At 50.4% G+C, this 27096-nt stretch overlaps 1 protein-coding gene across 1 annotated transcript; it reads left to right on the top strand.

Moving 5' to 3' along the window:
* Positions 1-841: 841 nt before the first annotated feature.
* On the top strand, positions 842-25231 carry RAB40B (RAB40B, member RAS oncogene family; the record flags this gene model as incomplete). Its single annotated transcript, XM_079725322.1, has 6 exons — positions 842-983; positions 19585-19645; positions 21168-21228; positions 22312-22389; positions 23076-23298; positions 24194-25231. The coding sequence occupies 6 exons, from the start codon at positions 842-844 to the stop codon at positions 24463-24465; spliced, it is 837 nt and encodes a 278-aa protein (XP_079581448.1). The 3' UTR covers positions 24466-25231.
* Between the last annotated feature and the right edge of the window lie 1865 nt (positions 25232-27096).

A 27096-nucleotide genomic window follows, 5' to 3' on the forward strand; every position in this document is an offset into this window, starting at 1 on the left:
GGGAGGTGGAGGGTCCCCACCTGGTCCTCTCCCCCAGCACCTGCACAGACACTTGCACGAACGCACACACAAGCACCTGCAAACGTACACAGGAACAGGTGCGCAGACGCATGCACACACGCACACAGAGACACGCGGATGCGCACATAAACACACACGAACACGTGCACGCGCGCACACAAGCACGCGCACCCAGCACTCTGCGTGGTGCCGTGGGAGTACCGTGGGAGAACCGTGGGAGAGACCGCGAGCCCGGGATCGCCTGGGACACGGGTCCTCGACACCAGGCGACCTGGCCCGGGTCTCCTGCCGCGCGGCTGCGACCGGAACCGGCCTTTGCGACGCCCCCACCCGGACCAACGTAGTCTCCGGGTGGGTGGGCAGCGAGCCCCGGCACCCAGCCAGTCGGCCCACGCGGGAGCGTGAACACCGGCCCCGCCCCTGATAGCCCCGCCCCGCACCACCCCTGGCTCCGCCCCACCCCGCCTCCGGACCTCCATTGGCTGTGGCAGTAGCATCGCCGTCCTCTGCCCCGCCCAGGCCCCGCCTTCCATCTACCATTGGCAGCAGAGGCCGTAAGTTCCCGGGAGGGGCGGGTGGGGAAAGGCCTGGAGGCGGAGACGAAAGCGAGATGGACGGGCAGCCAGCCAGTGAGCGCGCTCAGCCGCCCTAGCAACTGCGGCCAGCCAATGGCTGGGCAGAGCGGGGCTGCGAGCTGTCAGGCATCAGGGGCCGCGGGGCCAGCAGCCCTCCAAGGACTGCGGGGCCAGCGCGGCGTCCCTGCCGCCGCTTCTGAGCTGTCCCGCCGGCCGGGCATGAGCGCGGGCGCCGGTGCGGCACGATGAGCACCGGGGGCAGCCCGGTCCGTGCCTATGATTTCCTGCTCAAGTTCCTGCTGGTGGGCGACAGCGACGTGGGAAAGGGCGAGATCCTGGCGAGCCTGCAGGACAGTGCGGCCGAGTCCCCGTACGGTCACCCCGCGGGTGAGCACCGGGCCGGGAAGGAGTGGGGGTGGAGCGCGCGGGGACCTGGCAGGAGAGGGGCGCAGGTCCGGGAGCGAGGCCGGGGAGGACAGTGGAGGAGCAGGGGGGAGCGCGCGGGGGCTGAGGAGGAGAGGGGACGCGGACCCGGGGAGCGGAGCCGAAGACGGGAGCAAGAGAGGCCAGGGAGGCCGGGGAGGCGCGGGGTCCTGGAGGGGAGCGCTCGGCGGGCCAGGGGAGCGCTCGGCTGGCCAGGGGAACGGGGGGCGCGAGGCCTGGAAGGGAAAACGAGGTCGCGGAGGCGCGGGGAGGAGAGGCGGTGGAGCGCGCGGGGACCGGGGAAGAGAGGGAACGCGGACCCGGGGAAGGGAGCGCCGGGCTCAGGGCCGTCCAGGCTATGCCTGGATCCCGCCCCTGCCTGGATCCCGCCCGCACTACGCGGGCAGCCCCGGCTGCAGCCCCGGCTGCACCCCCTCCCCAACCCCGGATGTGGGGGACCCAGGCAGCTCATGGGGGTGGGGCTGGGACAGGCGCACGCAGCGCGTGCGGCGGGAGCGAGCGGCTGGATAGGGCGCTGGGGTCCTCCCGATCTGGGGGTGACGGCTAGGCGGAGGAGAGCGTGCCGCCATGCAGCCCGGGTTTGGGGAGAGGGGTTTGCAGGGCTGCTCTGGGGTGCCCTGCAGGGAGGCCGCACTTGTGCGCGACTAGTTTGGAAAGCACGCGTGGAGGGTGCGGCGCTGGCGCGAGGGGACAGGAGCGTGGGATCGGAGCGCAGCGGGTGCAGGCTCCCAGGTGGTGGCTCTGCTCGTGGGTCGGATGGAAGGGGAGGGAGAAGGCGCAGAGAACAAGTCTCGAGGCTTCTCCAGGGTGACGTGTAGAGGGGGTCCTTGTACTGATAAACAGGCCTGGGAGGGCAAGGAACCCAAGTGACCCTAGGGAGGGTGACCTGGGGCGCAGGAAGGGAAGCACCGACAGAGAGTGCAGGAGAGTGGGTCCCAGGGTGAGGGGAGGCCAGAGCGTCCAGAGGGCAGCCGGCAGGGCGTCCCCGAAGTTTGTGGTTTGAGAGCAGCAGCCCCCGAGAGGGGGTGGACATTAGGAGGAAAAGAAGCGGGACGGAGAAGAAAGTGCGTGGGCAGGAACTTGGGCCAGGAGGTGGGAGGACAACCAGGTGTCCTGCGGCCCCACAGGTCTTTACCCACCACAGGCTGCTTGGATGGTGCAGAATGAGTGGCTGTGGAAGGAGACCTTTGAGCTGTCATCTCAGGGGTGGGAGCCACATTTCCAACACAGACGCTGCTGCTCCTGGGCTTGCAGTCTGGTTCCTGGGGAGCCGAAAAGGGCAGCCCAGGGACTGGAGTCTTAATGTTCAAGCCAGCCTGGGGGTGCTTCCTGTCCTGATCAGGCAGGGTAGGATTGAGAAGACAGTGGGTGGCAAACTGAGTTGGGGAAGGTTTGAGATGGGGGGCATGAGCTGATGGTGAAAACCTGGATCCATCCTCACACTGCAGTGCATAGTAAGATTCATCCCCAGTCCTATGAAAATGCAGATTCTGATTCTAGATCCATGTTGTCCAAGATGATGCCATTAACCACATGTGTGGCTTTTTACATTTAAAGCACGCGTAGTTAAAATGAAATACAACTAAAAGTGTGCATTAGCCACATTTTAAGTGCTGGACAGCCACTTGTGAGACGGCAGAGTTCTGCTGGACAGCGCAGCGCTGGATTTCAACGGGGTGGGAGGTGGGGGCTGTGTCTGTTTCCTTCACGGCTGTGTCCTCTGGGCCTGGGGCTCAGTGAATGGATGGGCCAGAGGTGGAGTAACAAAACATTCAGCAAATAAAACGCTGTGTATGTTTGGGGGAACAGGCTGCGGAACGTCTTCTGTTCTGTAGTAGGTGAACAGTGCAGGGGCAAATAGGAGGAATGTAGACAAATGTTTATAAAAGGAGGTCCTTCTGGCTGGTGTGAACAGAGGCTTGGTGCTTCTGCTTCATTACTTTCATTCTATGTGCTGAACCAAGACTGCTAACAACTAGTTAGCGCTTTCTTCTCAAGGTTTTTCCTTGACACAGAGGGAGGATTTAGGCTAAAAAGACACTTTCCATGAAAGGTTTTGTTGTCAGTTTGGCTTGAGACACTGCAGAAAAGACCCGATATGATAGATGTGCCCTATGTGGGTTTTTGATTTACAGAAAGATTCTTCTTAGATTAAGAAAAGAGACTATGAAAAATTGTAAGAAATTGGAATCATCATCATTATTATTTTAAAGATACGTTTCACTTTGAAACACTGTGCGTGCTTCTGGCAGGAAAGGTGAGGGCATTTCAGTCTCACAACCCATCCCCCTCCACCCGCCGCCTGAGTTTTTGGCCTGTGCTGTTATATTCACGTTGCCCAGGTTCCTAACACCCAATTCTGTATCGTAGCTACAGTGCCCACAATTGCTCAGCGTTAATTCAACATTTCAGAGAACTCTGTGCTCACCGATAGTCCTTTTATTTTGCTGTCTAATTAGCTAATTTCATTTTCAATCATTTTTCAGGAAGGGCTCGTGAGTATTACCTGAGCATTTTCATGTCTGAGAGTGTCTGTCCATTGACTCTTATCTTTGAACAGTATCTTGGTTGGGTGTAATATTCTTAGCTTCTGTTTTCTTTCCCTCAACCCTTTGTAAGCATTGCTCTACAACCCTCTGCCATTGGATGTGGGGAAGCCTGAAGTCAGCTGATTTTTTTTCCCATGTAGGTGATTTGCATTTTCTTCGTGAATTTCTGACAGATTCCTTCTTTTTGCTTCATTTCATGAGCGTAACCAGACCATGTCTCAGAGCTGAATGCTTCATCTTGAACTCCTGGTACACTGAGTACTCTTTAAATTTGCAGATTTCTTTTTTAATTTTAGGGAAATTTATTTTATGTCCTTAAAACATCTTCTGTTACATTTATTGGTGTTTCTGTTTCAGGGACACCAGTTATATTAGTTTCCTGTGGCTGCTGGACAAATTGCCACAAACTTAGTGTCTTGAAACAACACAAATTTTTTCTCTTGCAGTTCTGGGGGTTGGTAGTCAACACAGTCTCATAGGCTAAAATCAAAGTCGGCAGGCCTGTGTTCCTTTCTGGACGTGCTAGGGGTGAGTCCGTTTTCCTGCCTTTTCCAGCTTCTAGAATCTGCCTGTGTCTCTTGGCTTGTGGGTCCTCCCCCACCTTCAGAGCCAGTAGTGGGGGTGGGGGGCCTTTCTCCCATCTCATCATTCTGATGTAGACTCTCTGCCTCCTGCTCCACTTTTAAGAATGCTTGTGATCACATGGGGGCTGCTGGATGATCCAGGATAATCTCTGTAATTTAAGGTCACCTGACTAGCAAACTTTTTTTTTGAATTTTATTTTATTTATTTTTTTATACAGCAGGTTCTTACTACTGATCTATTTTATATATATTAGTGTATATATGTCAATCCCAATCTCCCAATTCATCCCTGACTAGCAAACTTAATTCCCCTTTTCCATGTAACCTAACATATCCACAAATTCTGGGGATTAGGACACAGATCTCTTTGGTGGGCCATTATTCTGCCTACTACACTGATTATTCTTATGTTGGGCTGTTTTTATCTGTCCTCCATTCATGTCTTCTAAGTGCCTTGTTCTTTTTGTCTTTCTCTCTGCATTTCTGTGGTACTCTCAAGGCTTTCCTATGTATTGGTAATTTTTATTTTAGCAAACTGTTTCTAGCTGTTCTAACTTATTTGTTAATTCAGTATTGATGTCCTTTTGGTGTCTAATTTTTCCTTACTTTTACAATTTTCCTTTTTTTAATTTTTAAAGAATTCTTTAAAAATTCATTTGATTAAAAACTCTCCTTTGAACTCTTATTTTACCAACAGCCTGTTTTTATTAGGTTGTTCCATTGCATGAAGTAACTGGGATGAATTTCCTTCTGTTCCTGGGGTCATATTTCCTTTTAAGTTAGGTTCTATCTCTTTTCCCTTCCTTTTTAAACTTTTTATGGAAGTATGATTTACATATAGGTAAGTGTACCTATTGTAATTGCATAGTTCAGTGAATTTTCACAAAGCTAACACGCCCATGCAACCAGCACCCAGGAAGCACAACACCAACAGGCCCCTGGGCCCCCAGCCCTCCCCCAGCCATGACACCCTGCAGCGTCACCACTGGCCTGGCTTCTGACAACATGGGCCACTTTTGTCTCATTCATTCTGTGTAAAAGTGAGAGCTGTAATGTGACTGCTTCTCTTGCTCCCGTTGTGTGAGACTCTCCTGGGTTGTGTATGGCTGTGGAAGGTTTATGATATCCCTGGTGTGAACGTACTGTGATCTGTTTATTTACCCATCATGCTGGGGTTGGCATTTCTGTGGTTTCCAGTTTCTGGCTGTTGTGATTCGTCCTGCTGTGAATATTCCCACCGTGTGCCTTTAGAGTACAAAAGATGCGTTTCTGTCAGAATAGACCTAAACCTGGGATGGATGAGTATTATGGTATGCATATGTTTAACTTAAGAAGATTCTCCAAAATTGTTTTCAGTTTACACTCTCACTGCGAAGATCGGGAGTTCTGTTTGCCCACATCAACACCAACATTTGGTTCTTGCTGTTTTGCATTCTAGCCGTTCTGGAAAGTATAGTGTAGTTGAATTTGCATTTTTCTGATGACTAATGAGATTGAACACCTTTGTCCATTTTTCATTAGGTTGAATTTATTTTACTGGTCAGTAGGAGTGTTTGAAAAATGTATTCTGGCTGTGAATCCCTTGTCAGAAATACGTATTGTGAGTATCTACGCTCGTCTGTGTTGCCTTTCACGCCATTAATAGTATTTCTAAGAACAGAAGCCCTTCATTTTAACACAGTCCAAATAAATGATGCATGGCAGGGACTCTGGGTGTGTTGAACAAGTCTCTGCCTGTCCCAGGGTGGGGCTGTCCCCTGAGGCTCCACCGTCTTACCTCTGACGTTGGTGGCTGCCATCCTGCTGGGATGAGGGATGCGGGGGAGGGGTCAAGACACATTCTTTTCCAAGTAGATATGCAGTGGGAGACCCCCTTTCCCGGCATTGCTCTGTCACGCTTGTCGCAGCCCAGGGACCGTACAGCCTCCCACCTGCATGCTTTCTCCTTTGCAGGTGGGTCTGCCCAGTGCTTGCAGGTGGCGCTGCTGCATTTCCCTGCGTTTTGCTCACACCCAGGCAGATCCGCCTGCACGTGTTCTGTGCTCTGACAGAGTCTGGTGAGGCCTGGCTTCTCCAAGCTAGACCTTCTGTTTTCCTCTCAGCCTACTCATGGAGGGAGGGGCCCTTGGGTTCCTGACCCTGTCCCGTAACCTGAGCTCCGGGCAGAGCAGGAGGGGGAGTGTGGGCTGCGCAGACCCCTTGCCGGGTGGCCCATTGCCCAGGGAGCTGTCCTCCCCTCCCACGGGTGACGGGTGACATGCACACTCCTGGTCCTGCCGGGCCCCTGCTGGCCCTGGAGCCTCACTTTTGTCTGGTGGGTTGGTGCCTAGTCCCACTTCCTCTCCCCTCGGAAGTCCTGCTCCAGGCAGAAGTGGAAAGGAGGCGTCATGGATGGACCTAGAGTCTGTCATACAGAGTGAAGTAAGTCAGAAAGAGAAAAACAAATACCGTATGCTAATGCATATATATATATGGATCTAAAAAAAAGGTACTGGTGAACCTAGTTGCAGGGCAGGAATAAACATGTAGACATAGAGAATGGACTTGAGGACATGGGGTGGGAGGGGGAAGCTGGGGTGAAGTGAGAGTAGCATCGACATATATACACTACCGAATGTAAAGTAGTTAGCTAGTGGGAAGCAGCAGCATAGCACAGGGAGATCAGCTCGGTACTTTACGATGTAAAAAAGAAAAAAAAAGAAAGAAGGCCTCAGCAGCTGGGCTCTGCCTTCTGTTAATCCTGGGTCTCCCCTGGGCTCCAGCTGGGGTGTTCCCGGCACCAGGGCCATACCCTTTCCTTCTCTGATTGCCAAGTTTCTACATTTTGTTCATTTCATTAGTGATGCGAGAGGGAAGTGGATCAAACTGACAGCAAAGGCCGCAATCTCTCGCCTCCTAGTTTTTTTCCCAGCAGGAGACTCACTGTTTCTCCGACTACTCTCTTTTGGCTATTTCTCCAGCTTCCTTTTCCCAGCAGGAAGATCCCATCTTTCTTTCTCAGTTTCATTTTTGCCAAGAGATAAAAATAATAACTCCCACTTATTGAGAGTATAGAAGAATCATCTCGTGAGATAGGTTATTTGTCCTTTCTCTTTGCCTTTGACAGTCTTTCCACCAGGAGATTCACACACCCTCCCGCTGCCTTCTAGTTGCTGCAGGCAGCTTAAAGCTACTCTGCCGGTTTCCCTGGGCAACCACTTTAAGATTCAAAACACGATTTATAAAGTCATCACTTTCAAGTTTGAACTGAGAGTCGAGTCGTGTTTTATCCTACTTCTTCTTGGTGTAACTCCTTCACCTCCCTTGGTACCACTTGTGAGCACTCAATAAATTTAATGCGTTGGGTTTTTTAAATTATGTCATAAATACTTCCATGTATTTGAAAATGATAAAGTTGCATTTATATCAGATTTTCTCTTTAAAAGCCCTTGAATCAGCCCTACTTCCCCTGTGTCCTGTGGGGTCTCCTTTCTGCGGTGGTGACAGCCCCTTTAGTCTCACCTCTAACCCCTACAGCCCCCAGCCCAAGGCGAACCTGATTTCAGGTGACAGGCAGGGAGGGACTCAGAACCGGCCAGCCCAGGTTCCTCCCAGACAGAGACTCAGCTACTGGGGCCGGAGGCCCACCCACCACCCCTTGTGTCCTCTGTCACTGGCACAGGACGCCTGAGTGGCTGCAGGGTGAGCACGGCCGGGCAGGCACAGCCTCGAGGTCCTGCCTGGGTCCTGCCAGCCGCACCTGCTCACTCCTTGCTGGCCCAGGAGCTCAGGTTCAATGTGGCCAGTTGTGTGGGGTGAAGAGAAGCAGCAAGACATGGGGAAGTGGCTGGTGTGTCACCAAGCATTTGCAGGCTGTGGGTTCACTTCACATTAAGAGATTGTTTGGGACCTTTGTTTCAAACTTTCCAGGCTTCTTTAGCTTAATTGGCTACAAAGAGTGAATTGTGTATAAGCAAAAGCAGAAGAGCTGCAGCACCCGAGGGGTTTGGACCTAAAAATATCCATTATGTAGATTTTGTCAGATCCACAAACAAGACAATTTAAAGGGGTCCTGATATAAGATAATAGCTTCAGTGACATCTTCAGGGTTTACCTTCTTCAGAAGTGGGCTTGCCTCCTTGGAGGCCTCAACCAAATTCCCCACTTGACCTGGGTTGCCTTCCCCCTCCTTCTCTCCAGGAGCAAGATTACCTGTCCACCCACCCATTTGCGGGGCCTCCAGGGGCTCCTGAAGCTGGTCTGACTGCACCACTCTGGCTTAAGATGCCTCCAGCATTTCATCAGTCTGCTACTATGAACAACTTGTCTTTTTAGGTGGTCTTATTTTTACCACAGCATGCTATGCCTTTTGGGGACTTTATAATGGTACTCAATTACATTTCTGAGAATTTGGCCCCGTGGTTTCTATTTTCTTAAGTGGTTTTGGCATTCCAGGTCTTAACCTCTTTTTAACATGTTGCAAAGTCTAGAATCTGGTACCCAGGCCCCTGTCACCTTCAGGCTGCTGTGGGGACTTCTGACTTGAGTGCAGCAGACCTGGGATTTTGGTTAATGGGGCCTTACAGCATGACTTGTTTTCTAAGACTTGGCGGGTAGAGAGAGAGATCAGCATGCTTCTAGAATCAAGAGATGGAAAACATCAGGGTCCCCAGTCTTTGAAGGTACCTGTCCTGGCATCTGTGCTGTGCCCGGCAGCCAATCACAGCAGTTCCGGCCCCGGGACTCTGTGCCTGGCTTCTTAATCTTTCTCTGGATGCCGGCCTTTCCCACCCGAAACTACCTGCTGCTGGCCATCTCTTGGGAGATTGTGCCCTAAAGCTGTGGGTGGAGAACCACGCAGGATCCTGGGGTTTCCTCAGCCAAAGTGACACTCAGGCTGTTTTTCTGTTTATTTGAGTTGTGTATTCCAACCTCTTGAAGCTAATAATTAATGGTTACCCTCCCCTAAAAGTGACTCAGCTGAGTTTACTCATGAATTTGAATCATACGGTGACTCGTGACAGGACTGGTATTTTGTTTGATTAAAAATAAAAGCAGGGGCTTCCCTGGTGGCACAGTGGTTGAGAGTCCGCCTGCCAATGCAGGGGACAGGGGTTCGTGCCCTGGTCTGGGAAGATCCCACATGCCGTGGAGCGGCTGGGCCCGTGAGCCATGGCTGCTGAGCCTGCGCATCGGGAGCCTGTGCTCCGCAACGGGAGAGGCCACAACAGTGAGAGGCCCGCGTACCACAAAAAAAAAACAAAAAAAACCCATATATATATATATATATATAGTAAGTCTTGAAATTGGGTAGTGTGAGTCCTCCAACTTTGTTCCTTTTTTTCAAAATTGTTTTTTATTTTATTTATTTATGTATTTATTTATTTTTGGCTGTGTTGGGTCTTCGTTGCTGCGCGCGGGCTTTCTCTAGTTGCGGTGAGCAGGGGCTACTCTTCATCATGGTGCGCGGGCTTCTCATTGCGGTAGCTTCTCTTGTTGGGGAGCATGGGCTCTAGGCGCTTGGGCTTCAGTAGTTGTGGCTCGCCGGCTTAGTTGCTCTGCGGCATGTGGGATCTTCCAGGACCAGGGCTCGAACCCGTGTCCCCTGCACTGGCAGGCGGATTCTTAACCACTGCGCCACCAGGGAAGCCCTGAAAATTGTTTTGACTATTCTAATTCCTTTAACTTTCCATGCAAAATTTAGCTTTGGGAATTCCCTGGCAGGCCAGTGGTTAGGAATCTGTGCTTTCACTGCAGAGGGTGCGGGTTCAATCCCTGGATGAGCAACTAAGGTCCCGCAAGCCGCAAGGTGGGCCAAAAATTTTTTTTAATAAATAAATAATAAAATTCAGCTTTGTCGATTTCTGGCCCCCCCCCCCCGAAAAATCCTGCTAGAGTCTTTGAGACTGAATCTGTGGATCCATTTGGTGAGAACTGCCATCTTAACTATACTGGGTCTATCAATCCATGAACACAGTATTTCTCTCCACTTATTTAGATCTTCTTTGATTTATTTTATTAGTGGTTTATAGCTTTTAGCATACAGATCTTGCATAGGTGTCTGTCTAGCCTCTCACCCTCTCTGACATTTAGTGTCCTGAGACCACAGTTACTGAAGATAAAATGAGGTCCCTGCATCTTTCGGGCTAATAGGGAAGTTGGCATGGGCTCTCCAAGCTCAGGGCAGCTCATCCGAAACTGTCCTCCAGAGCATGGACAGGTGGCCTGGTTTGCCGTCCAGCTTTGGGACAGTTGCTCAGCTGGTCGTGATCACAACCAGTGACGAGAGCCTCCGTGTGTGTTTCCAGTGAGGTCCTTTCCTTCCCCTGACACACAGCAGGTGGTCTCAGCCTCTGCTGCTCCCAAGGGATGAAAGTAGGAGATTGAATCAGCAGGGGCTCGGGCTCCTTCTGAAGATACGTGGCACCTCCATGGTTGGATGTATTTGCACAGGGGTGCTACTGAAAATAAAGGTCCGCTTCCCTGACAGAGCTCACCTGAGGGCTGACCACCCAAGTGAGCAGAGCTGCCCGGACTGGAGGTGGTAGATGGCAGAGCCTGCAGGGCCCCCACTGTGGGACAGGCAGGAAAAAGGGGTGCTGATATCAGAAAACTGCACTTTAAAATCAAAGATGCACCCGCCCCCCTTTTTTTTTACTTTGGTTGCGCTGGGTCTTATTTGTGGCTCGTGGGCTCCTTAGTTGCGGCTCACCAGCTCCTCTGTTGTGGCACGTGAACTCTTAGTTACAGCATGTGGGATCTACTTCCCTGACCAGGGATTGAACCTGGGCCCCCTGCATTGGGAGCGCAGAGTCTTAACCACTGTGCCACCAGGGAAGTCCCGCCACCCTTTTTTTTTCCGTGGAGGATGGCAATGCTTTCCCTGGCAGTGTCACCCAGACTGTTGGGCTGTCCAAAGTAGGGCGGGGGAAGGCCCCTCCTGGCCTGACCACTGAACCCTATTGGTGGCCTTGATCTAGGGTGGCCTCAGCCTGCAGCGGCTTGAAGCAGGATTTCGGTTCCCGGCCAGAGATTGAGGTCTGGCAGTGGCAGTGAGAGCACTGAATCCTAGCCACCAGACCACCAGGGACCAATGCACAGTGACAAGGCCCTGACCCGTCGCTGTGTAGAAATGAACTGCCACATAGAGACACAGAGACAGAAAGTAGTGAGGCAAGTAAAGTGTTTATTAGGAGGAAAAATAGTACGGTACCTGTGGATAGACACACGGGCAGGCTCAGAGAGAGAGTTGTGCCGTTGTGGTAGTTTGAATCACTTTTATGGGACATTTCTTCCAGGTTTCCTTTGGCAATCATCTTGCTTTGCCTGGTTCTGAATCTATATTTGGTTTATCTCAGGGTCCTCCCGTGTGTGTGTGCGCACGCATCTCTTAGCCAAGATGGATTCTAGCGAAGAGGCCTATGGGTAGTTGACATCACTTACTATGGGGTGGCGCCCCCTCCCTTTTTGACCTCCAAGGAGCCTTTCTGTGCATGTGTAGTCAGGGAGGTCTCCTTGACTTCAAGAATGAAGAATATGTGGTCTTTTATCTCTTATCTGGGCAGGGCCCAGCCTCCTCCATCATCCTGCTTTTATGGAGTTTCTGTCCACAGGGGAGAAACTGTTCAGCCTGGGGCCCATCTATCTCCTGCCTCAGCCTGAGTCCAGGTTCAGGGTGACCTCGAGACCTGGCAGGGGCAGCCCTGCAATTTAAAGGGACTGGGACCCTCTGAGGTGTCAGGGCTCTGGAAAGAAGGGGCTATCATCTGGCCACACCCAAGCGATGGTTAGGGAAGGCTCTGGGTTACTCCCCAGTTTCACTCATGGGGGATGATGTGCCAGGTCCCGCCGGTATCTGGTTGGTGGGGCTTGTCCTTGCTGTGGGATTTCACAGGGTAACTGGACGCAGCAGCTCAGCACAGACACAGGCCGTTAGGGAACAAGGCAGGTGTGACAGTGGTCCTGTCCCTGCCAGGGAGGGTGTGGGAGGGTTTAGCCCCCAGAGTGGGGAGCGAGCGGCTCAGGCAGCTAAGAGCTGGGAGCTGTGTGGATGAGCTGGGGCAGCCAGGCCACGAGGAGCCTGGAAGCACCTGGGTCACAGGGCTTTGCTATTTCACAGAGCAAAACCAGGAAGGAGAAACGTGCAGGGAATATACTTTCCTTTTCAAAAAGGAGGTGGGGTAGATTCTGAAGAGGAGGGGGACTGGTGCTGATTTCAGTAACTGCTCTCTGTGTGGGATTCTCATATGATGAACACACTTCAAATGCCCATTTAAAACATGACTTGCAGGACTTCCCTGGGGGTCCAGTCGTTAAGACTCTGCGCTTCGCACGGCTTCCATCCCTGGTTGGGGAACTAAGATTCCACATGTCACGCGGCCAAAAAAAAAAAAAAAAAAAAAGCATGACTCACTTTTAGAACCATTTAGAAACGGGAGGCAGCCCTGCAGGGGCAGGTTCTGGGCCTTGGCCATGGGTGAAGGAAGCTTCGGCCTGTACCTCAGCCCTGGGGTCTCCCTGCTTCTCCCATCCTGAGCCCCATTATGCAGCCCTCCCGCCCCCTTGGTCCTGTGAGGCACCCCAACAAAGTGCCCTTCTGATCGGGGAAGCCAGGCCAGAGTCGGTCTCTGGATAGCACATATGTATATACATTCTTTTAAGGTGAAATTCACATAGTATAAAATTAACCATGTTAAAGTGAACAATTCAGTGGTATTTGGTACATTCACGACCCTGTAACTTTCTCATTTCAGAACATTTTTCTCACCCCCTAAATGGAAACCTGGACCCTCCCCCACCCCTGGCAGCCAGCACCCTGCTTTCTGATACTTTAATTCAACATAAGACAAGTTCTCAAAAGTCAGGTCCTCATGATGAATATGTTTGTCAATGATACTTAACCAGTATTTACATGTTTGCTTCCTCTTGCTCGCAGAGATAGAATTGGGCAGGTGCTGGAGAGCTGAAATAGATTATTTACACATCACGTGGCCTCAAAGTGTAGGGAGTGTCTTGGCATTTGACATTTGCTGTTTTTCAGGCTAAAATTATCTCTCTTCTTGTCTCTGTTGTCCTGACTCACTCAGTGAACATTCCAACAGGCTTTGTTCTAGCTTTTGTGTATTTTTATGTTATTTTGATGGACAGAGTTCTTGGTGAATTAGCTAAGTGCAGCGAATGTGCGTTACACCTTTTGACCCTAACACTGACAATACTACTGTCAAAAACATGGAGTAACAGAGGAGAGGAAATACAATAAATAGGAACAGAGCAAACACATAACAGGAGGAACATAAAACGGTTCAATAAATAAGTGTATGAAAAAAGAGACTCTCCTCCCAATGGGACTTCGAACCTGGCGTGAATGGGTGGAATTTGGGGGCTTCTCTGTGGCAGGTACAGCTGAGACAGAGGGTTTATCCTGGGACCCAAAGGCCTGGGGAAGAATGGACCTTGTGCTGAGCTGAGGCTACTGCTGGCGGCAGGTACCAGACGTGAGCTGTCAGGGAAACTGAGGCACGAGGAGAGGGAGAAAGCCACTGGTCGTCAGGACTGGGATTTGATCCCACGCATCACAGAGCTTCTCCCTGCAGGGTCTTCACAGTGCTACGTGGGGGACCTGTGGGGTGCCCAGGGGGCTAGCCCATTTCCATTCCCATTTTCCACCCTACAGATCACATGGGGGGTGAGGGTGGGCAGTGTTTTTTCAAGCTTTATCTCCCAGCCCCAGACCTCCCCTGCTCTTCCCTGTCCCCAGTTCAAAGGAGGGGCCTTCCATGGCAGTGCACAGCTGCATAGATGGAGGGAAGTAGGCCGGGTTGCAGCTCTAAAGGACACTAACACTGATGGAGACCGAGTGGGCCTGGGTCTCCAAAGCACACACGGCTCTGGGAGGGTGCCTCAGGGTCCCGGGCGTCAGGGTCAGTGTGCCGAGGGCAGGTGACCCGGCAGGGCTGTCCTGGTGGGAACAACCACCAGAGTCAGAGTTCAGTTTGGGTCCTGAATGTTAATAGTTAGATCATTATCATTGAGTTGGATTTTCTTTTATTTTTATTTTTTGGCCGTACTATGCGGCTTGCACAATCTTAGTTCTCTGACCAGGGATTGAACCCATGCCCTCGGCAGGGAAAGGGCGGAGCCCTAACCACTGGACCGCCAGGGAATTCCTGTAGATTTTCTTTTAAATACATGTTCACTATTAGTGAAATTCTGGGGTGTGAGAGGCATTGTGCTCTGCTTTGGGAAGATGTTAAAATGTATCTTCCGCAGCTTTTCCAGGATTTGTGTGTCAGGTTTCCTCTGTCCCCGTCTCCAGTCACTGTGCTTCATGGATTTTCTGTCAGGGCATTTTTTGGTGCAAACAAAAAAGTCAACTCAAAGAAGCTTAAGCAAAAAGGAGTTTGTGGCCTTATATAACCGACAGGTTGAGGGGTGGGCCTGGTTTCAGGCTAGATCCTGAGGCTGAGCCATTCTGGACTCTCTCCACTGTTCCTTCTCCCCACATCTGCTCCCCACATACGCCCCATCCCTGATTCTTCTGTGTGAAGGTTAATTTCCATCTGGGGAGGAAGCATGTGCATCGTGGATGTTCATTAATTTATGGAGAACTGTAGATGTGATCAATAGTTTCAATTTGTTTAGATATCATTATCTTAGTAGGAGTAGGTGATACACAGTGTGAAAGGCAAGAAACTATCACTTTATAAGTTACATAAAGTGTAATCAAAACTGCCAAAAATCTGGAGAAAGTATTTTTAAGTAGATAGTCCTAAAACATAATTATTCCTAAAGAGTTCACCTAAAAGCTCTTATCCTGTTTACATATAATTTGCTTGTAAGTTTCATCACATCAGGTTATTTTTCTTGTTGACAAATTTTGTGACAGGAATTATACGATCTTATTTGATTTCTGGTAAACCTACATACAAAGTAGTATATACTTAATGTTGATGACTTTAAAGGTATGTCTGTATTGGGGCTTCCCTGGTGGTCCAGTGGCTAAGATTTTGCACTTCCACTGCAGTGGGGCGAGTTCAGTCCCTTGTCGGGGACCTAAGATCCTGCATGTCGCGTGGTGTGGCCAAAAAAAAAAAAAAAGACATGTCTTTATAATTAAACCAATAAACTCAAACTTGTTTTCATTCATTAAAAATTAACCCTAGATCATGTGATCCTGAAGTTCATTTGGGTTCATTCCTTTTATATTTCTGGGTATTTGTATAAGTGCTTATTATCCTTTAAGCCAATTAAATAGAGCTCTTTTACAAATTAATTTTGGCAATGCCACATGTCTACAACACACACATTTACAGATACATACAAACACACAGACACAAACAGAGACCCCAGTTCCCATTCCAGAGTTTCAACCATGAATCAGGTACAATAATGTAAAACACGTAAGTTACAAAAGATGTTGGATTCAAATTGGGTTTCTTGCAGGTGGAACAAATCAAGGTCACCTGTTCAGATGGCTAAATCCTTTTTACTAATATTTATGGAAAAGACATTTAAGATTTGTATTGCCCTTGACAAATCAAGTTACCAATTACTTATCCCTCTTTCGTTTTTTCCTTTGGATAAGAGTTACCTTCCTGAGGGACTTCCCTGGTGGTCCAGTGGTAAAATATCCACCTTCCAATGCAGGGGAAACAGGTTCAATCCCTGGTCAGGGAACTAAGATCTCACATGATGCGGGGCAACTAAGCCCACGTGCCACAACTAGAGGGAGAAACCCCGCATGCCACAACTAGAGAGAGAGAAGCCCACGCCAAAACGAAGAGCCTGCACACCGCAACGAGATCCCGCCTGCCCCAATGAAGATCACACGTGCCGTAACTAAGACCCAACACAGCCCAAAAATAAATTAAATTAAATTAATATTAAAAAAAAGAGTTACCTTCCTGAAATTTGCATTAAAGAAGATGGCCTGGATAAGAGCTCCTGGAGAAGACTGGGTAGAACATTTGTATCTCAAAGGCAGAGGAGGAAAAATGCAAGTTGTCCTAGGAGGATTTTCTTTCTTCCCTTAAAGCCAGATTTTTTTTTTTACTTACAGCCTCTTAAAATAAATAGGGGAGATTATGGGAGTGGTAAAAGGATTGGTGGGCCTTGGGCTGTTTCTGGAGCCACACCTTTGGTCCTGTAAACACTAGATTTCTAAAACAAGGACAGCTGTTTTTAATTCCTCAGATAATTGGGTGGCCACCTAAATGATATCAAAGTACCAACATACTCATCCACCTCTGTGGGAATGTTTCTCTTTCCTTCATTTAGCTTAGAGGAGAAGGCCAAAAAAAAATTTTTTTTCCTATCAGGCCCTGAATATCAGCTGTGGTCACAGGTTTAGACAGACCTGTGGCCTCCCATCTTGGTAATCCATTTACAAAACCTTTTGAGGATCTTCCCTGGGTTTAAGAAATTCTTTAACTATGGCCCTCAGTTCAACCTTTGACCCCAAGAGGCTCACCTATAACCTCAGGTGGTCCCATTTCTAAAGATAACCATTTAGGGACTTCCCTGGTGGCACAGTGGTTAAGAATCTGCCTGCCAATGCAGGGGACATGGGTTTGAGCCCTGGTCCGGGAAGATCCCACATGCTGCGGAGCAACTAAGCTCATATGCCACAACTACTGAGCCTGTGCTCTAGAGCCCGCAAGCCACAACTACTGAGCCCGTGTGTCACAACTACTGAGCCCGTGTGCCACAACTACTGAAGCCTGCGTGCCTAGAGCCTGTGCTCGGCAACAAGAGAAGCCACTGCAGTGAGAAGCCCACACACCGCAACAGAGTAGTCCCAGCTCGCCACAACTAGAGAAAGCCCGCGCCCAGCAACGAAGACCCAATGCAGCCAAAAAATAAATGAATGAATAAAAATTTAAAAAAGAAAAAAAAGGAGGATGGAGTAGTAGTTATGGCAGTTTTATAGTCTTTTATTGTAGGTACCTTTTAGATGATCAATCTTTCATTAGCCTTCTACAACAAATCCTTCAATGAGGCTATTTTGGAATTTTGAAGCCTTTTGGGGCTTTTGCATACCAATTAAAATAGGTACAATAGTTTAAGATGAGAGCTTTCCAATTTAGGAGTCTTTCCAATTCAAAGGATCCAAGAAGATAGCCCTACAAATAATTTCTGCTGCTAATCCAATTTTAGAAAAAAGAAAAGCTCTTATCACTCTTGTTTCCGGTAGACCCTGTGGGCGGGGGTCCAGGAGACTGACTGACATGGTAAGAAATTACCCTCTGCTGGCTTCTTCTGACTGTTCACGGAAAAATCAGTTCGGAATGCCAAAAAAGAATCCCAGCTTGGTCATTTCAGGGCAGAATTTCCTTTGATTCCCAGTTAGGTAAGCACTTGCAAGCATCAGCTCTATATAAACCCAGCTGGTATCCCCATAGGTGGCTGTCCATTCAGGAGCTGTTTGACCTTTGAAGCACAATTTCCCATTATCAATTTGGTTGCCTACTTCAGAGAAAAGATATGATCTGAACAACTTTCTGAGGACAAGTATGGTTGTGGGTGCTGCTTCTGAGTCTAGCTGTCCAAGGAATTACACTAGGGTCGGTTCGGCTCTTTTACGTGTCTTGGTTTCTCCCTCTGACAGTCTAAAACCGCTGTGGGTGCTTGGAGCACCAGGTGATCAGCCTTTATCTCCTGCGTCCCTGGAAGAGCAGCATTTACTTAATTGTTGTAGTGGGATCTGCTGTAGTACTGCTATACACCTGAAGGATTGATCCTTAGACACTTCCACTAGGTTCTCAGTCACCTGAGGACACCTTGTGGCCAGAAGGAGCAGGTGTTCCTCGTTCTTGGGGCTGAGCAAGCTGTCTCTTGTTTCCCTGGCAAACCATTTGCTCAGACCATATATCACCTTGTTTTTTTGTTTTGTTTGTTTTTAATTTAAGCTAAATTTAACGAAACTCCAGCCACCTATGTTTCCCAGGGCCTCCTGCCTAGATCCCCCTAGGACCCTGCCAAGGAAATGCACTGGTGCCCCTAAGACTCCAAGTCTTAAGTACAAAAAAGCTTGAAAAAAAATTTGTAGGATCATCACTTAAATAATAAGATCTGGATATCAGGAGAACTCACCAGAACACCTGAGGAGTTCCAAGAAGCAGGTGGGGCTCAAGGGGCCAGTACCGAGCACCAGTTTAGGGTAGACCCCAGGTATCCTCTGGTGGGTGTCTCTGATATCCTGCCAACTACGCCATGCATGTTGAAAAAATTAATCAATAGTTGGTCTAAGAAAGGAATGGAAAAATTTATTTGCACCAACCTGAGGATTATAACCTGGGAGACATTCTTTCAGAAAGCTCTGAAAACTGTCAGAGGTCAAAGTACAGTTATAGGGCTTCCCTGGTGGTGCAGTGGTTGAGAGTCCGCTTGCCGATGCAGGGGACACAGGTTCGTGCCCCGGTCCAGGAGGATCCCACATGCCGCAGAGCGGCTGGGCCCGTGAGCCATGGCTGCTGAGCCTGCGCGTCCGGAGCCTGTGCTCTGCAACGGGAGAGGCCACAACAGTGAGAGGCCCGCGTATCGCAAAAAAAAAAAAAAAAAAGTACAGTTATATACATTTTTGAGACAAAAGGATATACATCAGATGACATATTGACAGTTTATACAATCCAGGTCTGCTCCTCCAAAGCAAAACTGGGTCATCCTGACCCCTTACAACATTAGGAAGGAAGGTTATTTCCTGAGGAGTTATCAAGTGCTGAGCAGGTCATCCTGACGGTTTACAAAATTAAGAAGGAATGTTGTCTCCTAAGGAGGTCTGGTCAATGCAGATGCACAATACACACTAAAGGGGAGCCAGGAGGCCCGTAAGGGCAGAAAACCTTTTTATGTTTAAGTTTTTCTTGTCTTGCCATAAACCATGAATTTTATTTCATCACCCCTGTGCACATACGTACACACATTTTGTCTTTGCATAGTTGAGATAATACTTCATACCTAATTTCATATTCTACATGTTTTTACTTTACATTCTTAGTGTGATAACTTGGGGGAAACTACGTCCGTGTTTTAGCCCTGAGTCCAGCGGAGACAAGGATGTGTGAGTGGCTGCCACTCGGTAAACCCAGGGCCAGCAGGCCATGCGTGGAGCCAGCTGCTGAACGGTTCAGGGGGCTCCTGCTTGCCCACCCTTTGGGCAGCGGCGGGGGCCTGGGCACTGAGCTGGAGGCAGTGGTGGTGAGGGAGGCGTGGAGGGAGGTTGGAGGCCCCGCTCCACAGAGCGAGTGGGCGAGGCCGGTGGCCGAGGGGAGGGTCCGAGCAGGGCCCAGTCCAGCCGTCTCTGTGAGTCCTGGATCTGCACCGGCAGGTAGTCCTTTCTCCCCCAGCGTGAGAGAGTTTCTCTTATCTGCACCTTTTACCTGAGCATAACTACGGAAGTGCTTTGCATTAAGCCACCCTGACCCTCTTTCACAGGCATCGACTACAAGACCACCACCATCCTGCTGGACGGCCGGCGGGTGAAGCTGCAGCTCTGGTGAGTCAGGGGTCCTGCCCGGCTCCTGAGCACAGGGCGGGTCTGTCCAGGCCCTCGGGGGCTCTGGTACCACCTGTGGGAATATCCACTGCTTCGGCCCCAGCCTGACCCAGTGCCCCCCCGAGGGAGATCTGTGTGGACCTTGGAGTCTGTCCAGAGCATGTGGACGTGCTTCTGCTTCTGCCTCTCTAGTGCCCAGAGGGGCTGTGTGTCATGACCAAGATCAACAGGATGGAGGGTGGAGGGTAGGAGGGCAAGAGGTCAGGGTGTCGCCTAGCTCTGGCCTGGGTCTCTTTCTTGGTCCCCACTCCAGGCATCCCTGGCTCTGAGACTATGGTCACACCCCTGCCCCTCCAGTTCCGGAGGTGGGGGACTAGGGTTTTCCTGCTGTGACTAATCCCTGAGTTGCCCCCAACCCATGTGGTTTTCCGGACCACTGTCACTAGCCCCTGTGTCATCCCCTCTCCTGGACCACCTGCATGGTCACTTGCATGGTTCCCTTCTCCCGCCTGACCATGCCAGACCTCTCCCCAAGCCACAAGTGTCTGAAGTGACCCGGAGCCCCTTCTCCCACCCCCATCTGCCCCTAATCAGGAGCAGTCAGCCCCCAACTCTGGGCCAGGAAGCCTCTCTCCAGGATGTCCCCTCAATGACCCTGTCCCTTCCCACTGCTGACTCTCAAGTCTCTTTTCCCTTCCTCCCTCCCCAGAGACCTCCTGAGGGCTCCCCTCTCAACCCAAACTTGTACGGGACTCAGAAAGCTGTTGTAACAGCTGTTCCTTTTTCCTCAGCGTCTAAAACGAAGCCCCCTTGCCTGGTCCTGGTGGTCCATCTTAGTATATTCCCCCACACAGGGCAGAGTCAATCCCAGACGTGTTATTCTTCTTTATCCTAGTTAATGCACCCCCGGGTCACTTCCTTGTATTGATGAACATGGGGATGCATCCACAGGGCTGACTTCATGTGACCTTTTATTTTTATTTATTTATTTATTTGGCTGTGCCACATGGCTTGAGGGATCTTAGTTCCCTGACCAGGGACTGAAGCCACCACGCCCTTGGCAGTGAAAGCCAGGAGTCCTAACCACTGGACTGGCCAGGGGATTCCCATGATCTTTTAGAGTTAATTGGAAGTGGAGTGACCCCACCAAATCCTTTGGCCTATTTCTCCCCCAGTGTAGACTCACATTCCTTACTACACAGCTTTATCTACAAATTAAACAACTTTTTAAAAACTTAAATTAGACTTATTGAAATGTCAGAATTATTATGTTGAAACCCATCACTATTTTCTCTAGTTGACTTTTTAAATAATTAGAAAAGAGAATGAGCCCAAAAGGACATCCCAATGTCCAGATCTCTCCAGGGATAAAGTGCCCAATGTCTTGTTGGGGGCTCGGACTTTCTGTGGGATGGCCACCAACTGACAATTGTAAAATGCATTTGCTCCGGCTCCCAAGTTCAGAAACCTTGTTGTCGGGAAGCAGTGATTTCTTCTTACAGATTTCCAACATCTTTTCCAGGGATACGTCGGGTCAGGGAAGATTTTGTACCATATTCCGCTCCTACTCTCGGGGCGCGCAGGTAATACCCCTGAACCGGGAGGTCAAACTGACTTTGTTTTTCTTTTTTTTTTTAAATTGATTTATTTACTTTGGCTGCTCTGGCTCTTAGTTGCAGCACGCGGGCTTCTTAGATATGGCATGCAGGCTTCTTAGTTGCAGCATGCGGACTCTTAGTTGAGGCATGCATGTGGGATCTAGTTCCCTGAACAGGGATTGAACCCGGGGCCCTGCATTGGGAGCACGGAGTTTTACCCACTGGACCACCAGGGAAGTCCCTCAAACTGACTTTGAATGACTTTTGGAATGTTCTTTAATGGATACTTGGAGGACAAGGCAATGAGCTCCCATACAAATTGATGCCAGAGGGGCTTCCCTGGTGGCGCAGTGGTTGAGAGTCCGCCTGCCGATGCAGGGGACACGGGTTCGTGCCCCGGTCCGGGAAGATCCCACATGCCGCGGAGTGGCTGGGCCCGTGAGCCATGGCCACTGGGCCTGCGCGTCCGGAGCCTGTGCTCCGCAACGGGAGAGGCCACAGCAGTGAGAGGCCCGCGTACCGCAAAAACAAACAAAAAAACAAACAAACAAACAAAAATTGATGCCAGAGTCTAAAAGTGTGCCATAGACTGTTTGGTGGCTCCCAAGCCCTCTGCATCAGGGATGTGTGTGTGCATGTGTTACATTTGTATGTACATGTGCATGAGCAGTGTGTAGGCACGTGCGTCTACACATGTGTACATAAATACGCAGGCATGTGGGCTGTGTGTGCGCAGTGTTCATGTGCGTGTGTGTCTGTACGTATGTAAGAGCCCTCCGTCCAGGTGGGTGGGCTCTGAAGTACCCCCGCATTCCGTGTCCCTGGACCAGCTCATGAATGTGGGGAATTGAATTCCAGTCCCCAACTCACATTCACATTTGAGGGTTTATCAATGAGCTTATGAAATATCACTGGAAGTGATCATATAACTGCTACATTTGGCAGACAAATCAAAATAATATGTTTTGTGTTAACATAAGTAAAATGGCTATTTAGCTGGTTGTGAGTGTGTGCCTGAGTGGCTTGCATGCCAGCCAGACTGTCCACAAGTGACTGTGCCTCCCCCAGGGTGTGATCCTGGTCTACGACATCGCAAACCGCTGGTCCTTTGATGGCATCGACCGGTGGATTAAGGAGATCAATGAGGTATGACATGGCCAGGGCTCCGTCCATGTGGCCCTGTGAGGGGGGGCGGGCTGGGGCGGCCAGGGCACGAGGCTCCAGCCACAAGGAGGAGGACGCGTCACGTCCCTGCACAGGATCGGGCCCTGCATGCAGTCAGGTAGGTTGACAGGTGGTGACCAGGCTGCTGCCTGCTGGCACCCTGACCGGCCCAACTGCCGGTGGAGACGTGGAGTGGTCAGTCCCACCCACTGCGTGAGTGTCCTGGCGCGGCCGTAACAACTCACCACAAACTGTGTGGCTGAAAACAACAGAAACGTATTCTCTCCGTTTTGGAGGTCAGAGTCCAAAAGCAAGGTGTCGGCAGGGCCGCGATCGAGAGGAGGATCCTTCGTCTCCTTCAGCTTCTGGTGTTGCCGACAGTCCCTGGTCCTTGGCCTGTGGATGTGTCACTCTGTCTCTGCTCTACCATCACGTGGCCTCCTCCCTGTGTGTTATATGTCCTCTCCACTTCTTATAAGGACACAGTGACTGGATTTAGGGTCCACCCCAAGACCCCATCTTAATTAATTACATCTGCACGGACCCTATTTCCAAAAAAGGACACATTCTGAGCTTCTGGGTGGACACCATTCACCCCGGGACACCCATGGTACCCACAACAAAGCCTGCACGTGACCCACTTTCCTTGCCCTTCTGTCACCCTTTAGCACGCCCCAGGGGTCCCTAAAATCCTGGTGGGGAACCGCCTGCACCTGGCCTTCAAGCGGCAGGTCCCCACGGAACAGGCCCAGGCCTATGCGGAGCGCCTGGGTGTGACATTCTTCGAGGTCAGCCCGCTGTGCAATTTCAACATCACTGAGTCCTTTATGGAGCTGGCCAGGATCGTGCTGCTGCGGCATGGGATGGACCGGCTCTGGAGGCCAAGCAAGGGTAGGTGTCCGTCCAGTCCACCCTGCAGCCCCGCCAGTGCTCAGCCTCCCAGGACCCATTCCCTGGGCCACAGTCTCCATTCTCCTAAATCAGGGCTTCTGCAGCTCGGCACTAGTGCCATTTTGGATGGAGTGTCCTCTGGTGGGGGCATCGTGTGTGCTGTGGGTGAGCTGCGTCCCTGGTCTCCCTGCCCCCATTTGTGAAAACCACAAATGTCTCCAGACTTTGCTGAATGTCCTGGGGAGTCAAAATCGCCCCCAGTTGAGAAGCACTGTTCTGAATGTTATTTGTTAGGGCCTTGATTCCAAAAGGAGCCAAAGCCCTGGGTTGTGTTTCTTCTGTCTGATCCTCCAGGGGTTGAGGGGTGTCCCGACTGCATCAGGGGTGAGATGCCGTTCCTCCTCCCAGCAGGCCCCTGGGAGCCCCTCTCTATCTGAGCAGGGACCCTGACTCACAGAACAAACGATGTAGGTGAAACATAAATGACAGCATTTGCTTTTCTGGTGTGTTCTCCAATACGTCTTTATAAAGCTGGTAACACACGTTTTTGGTGTCAGCTACTCAGTTGGGGAAGCACGTCTCCTGAAGCCCTTTGGTCTCCGACCCCAAAAGTTGGTCACGTTAGTCCTGAGGAGACCTCATTGGCCATTGCTGGGCAGTCCACTCACCTCTCAGACCTAGAGGGAGAGATGGTGGGGGTCTCAAGTTTGGGGACAAACTGGATTTAAGGTGATGAAAGCAGGACCATCCATCCCCAGTCACTGCACGTGGGCACAGGGTGGGACATCTTGCCCCAGAGTCCCAGAGAGGAGGGTGGACAGGTGTGTGGCTGCCCCTGCGTTGGCCCCGTGCCCAGGACAACACAAATGAAATAGGTTTTCTTTTCTTTCCCAAGTACTGAGCTTGCAGGACCTGTGCTGCCGGGCCGTGGTGTCCTGCACGCCCGTGCACCTGGTGGACAGGCTGCCGCTGCCCACAGCCCTCAGGAGCCACCTCAAGTCCTTCTCGATGGCCAGCGGCCTGAATGCCAGGGTGATGCACGGCCGCCCCTGTTCCCTCACCACCAGCTCCGGCCACAAGAGGACCAGCCTCCGAAAAGCAAAGGCCGCCCACCTTCCCCAGAGCCCCCCCAAACACTGCACCAGAAACAGCTGCAAAGTCTCCTGAGGAGGGCACGAGGCAGAGGGGTGGCACAGGTGGGAGGCAGGAGGCCGCTCTGGATGCAGACACCCGCCAATGTCACGGTGACCACGCAGCCCTGAGCAATGAAACTGCGGCCGGTACCCTGCGTACCTGACATGTCTGCGTGGACAGGTGTGGGGCTCTTGTTTCAGACGTGTGTTTATAAAGGGATGACCTTCTCTGGGTAACATGGAATTTTGAATGCTACTTATTTCATGATTGCAGTGCAAGTTTTTTCTTAAAATAACTGCTTTTTATAAGAATGGTGACATGCGTGTGATGAGTATAAATTCTAGAGAATGAAAAACCAGGATGGAGAGAGAAATTAGAGTCTTTGACGTTACGCAGGGCCTTTTTGTAAACCTCCTTTTTAATGTCAAAGCACTAATTTATAAAATGCCACAGATAAGTTAGAGATTAGGCACAACAGATCTGTCCAGCTTGTGTATGAAACAGATTTGATCGAGTTTTTGCTATGTTATTTACTACGTTTTGGGATTAATAAGTGATTTATATGCATATTTTTCTGTAAATCTACTTTTTTTGTACAAGATGTTCCATGAGTTATGAAGCTAAGGGAAGAAAATGCCAAAGATATCTCTAGTTACAGCGAACATACCACAGCCCAGTTACACCAGGTCCAGATCGGCAAGAAAATGTCACTCAAAGCCTGAAGTTTCAGCTAAGAGTGAAGTGAACACTGTTGTTTAAGAAAATGCTTCTCAACAATAAAAAGTATACTTGCTTCTTGGTAGAATTGTTGGCTGCTTCTTTCCAATTTTCCATTGGAAAGAATGGAAAATTGTACTTCCATTCAATGGAGAAGTGTACTCCCATTGCCCTTTTTTTTTTTTTTTTTTTTGCGGTACGCGGGCCTCTCACTGTTGTGGCCTCTCCCGTTGCGGAGCACAGGCTCCGGACACGCAGGCTCAGCGGCCATGGCTCACAGGCCCAGCCGCTCCGCGGCATGTGGGATCTTCCCAGACTGGGGCAGGAACCCGTGTCCCCTGCATCGGCAGGCGGACTCCCAACCACTGCGCCACCAGGGAAGCCCTATTGCCCTTTATTCCATTTGCTTTATCACCTGTTTCAGGCACCACAATCAGTGCTAGTGCCTGGTGTTGGCAACAAGTCTGTGTCCCTGTGCCATTGATTGAAAGGATGCCTCTTCCTGAAAAGAACACAGAGGCAGACAGTGGGGAATGAAGGACCAGCCGTCCAGCGGGTGCCTGTCTGCGGAAATAGTGGGCGGTACTCTGGCCCCAGTGGATGGGTTGTCACCTCCCTGCATGAGCATAAAGATCAGAGCTGACTCAGCCAAGACTCTGGGCAGGGTCTCCTTCCTGGTTCTACCACTAGATTCTCTGTGGCAGCTGGAGGTTGCAACAACGGATTAAAAAAATAATAACTTGAAAACACACAGATGTCCTCGGTTTCTGTTATTTACAGATTTTTAGAAATTTAAAGGAGCCTAGAATTGGGAGCGACACTTTTATTCAGAGACGGTGGAGCCGAGGCCCTGAGAGGAGGAATGTGCTCGGCCATGGCTGGTCACCCAGCCCCCTGGGCACAACAGGGACAGATGTGCACAGGGGAGCAGGCGAGGGCATAGCAGGTAAGCCTTGAGGGGACGGTGCCTCTGCAAGGGGCTGCGGGCCTGGGAGGACTTGCTGCCGGGCCATCACACCCTTCTCTCTGCTAGGCAGTGGATGAGAGAGTAAAGGGCTGACCTGCTGACCACGGAGCCTGATGGCTGCGGTGGGGTGTCACTTCCCCGACTGCCACAAGCAGAAACGAGGAGGGGTCCACCCTGAATGCGAGCCCCTCTCCCCTGCCCCTTGAAGGGCGCACGGAAGTAGAAGGTGCAGGTTTCCAAGGCCGGTGGAGGTGGGGAGGCTGGGGACAGACACCTGGTCACAAGCCTAAATTTGGTCCCTTTTCGTTGTTTAATTGAAGGACAGCTGGGGCCACCAGAAGCTGGAAGAGGCAGGAGGGGGCCCCCCCAAGAGCCCTGCCCACACCTGGATTCAGACTCTGGCCTCCAGAACTGTGAGAGGCACATTTCTGTTGTTTCAAGCCCTCCAGTTTGTGGCAATTTGTTATGGCCACCCCAGGGCTCACACAACAAGGAAATAAGTTGTGCTTCACAGTAGAAAGTACTATCAAAGTGACACTTCTGTGAAATAAAAACAAACCCTAATACAGAACATATTAAGTACAAGTATGCATGTTTTGGTGGTGAGCACACCGAAATCAAAACTGAAATGTAAACTGAACCTTGGAGAAACTGCTCTCAAACTTCGCCATTTTCTTCCATGGCCTCACTACTGGCAAAATCCACCCCAAGTATAAGCAAGAAGACCAGATTGTGTCCCAGGTGCTTGTAATTCTCTTTTCAAGCATCTAGATTCAAAATATATTATGTACAATTATGTCTTCTATTGCCCTGTGAAAATTACTGCAATGCAGGATAGTTTCCTAGACAGAGAGCTTACAACTTTGATGAGGAATGATCCAGGCAAATATTGAATCTGGAAAAAATGTCAATTATGAGCTTGATAATATTTGTTTTGCCAAAGAGATGGAGATGGAGATGCTTCCCTTTGGGGGGGGAAT

Source organism: Hyperoodon ampullatus (genome assembly GCF_949752795.1).
Source record: "Hyperoodon ampullatus genome assembly, chromosome: 19".
NCBI lineage: Eukaryota > Metazoa > Chordata > Mammalia > Artiodactyla > Ziphiidae > Hyperoodon > Hyperoodon ampullatus.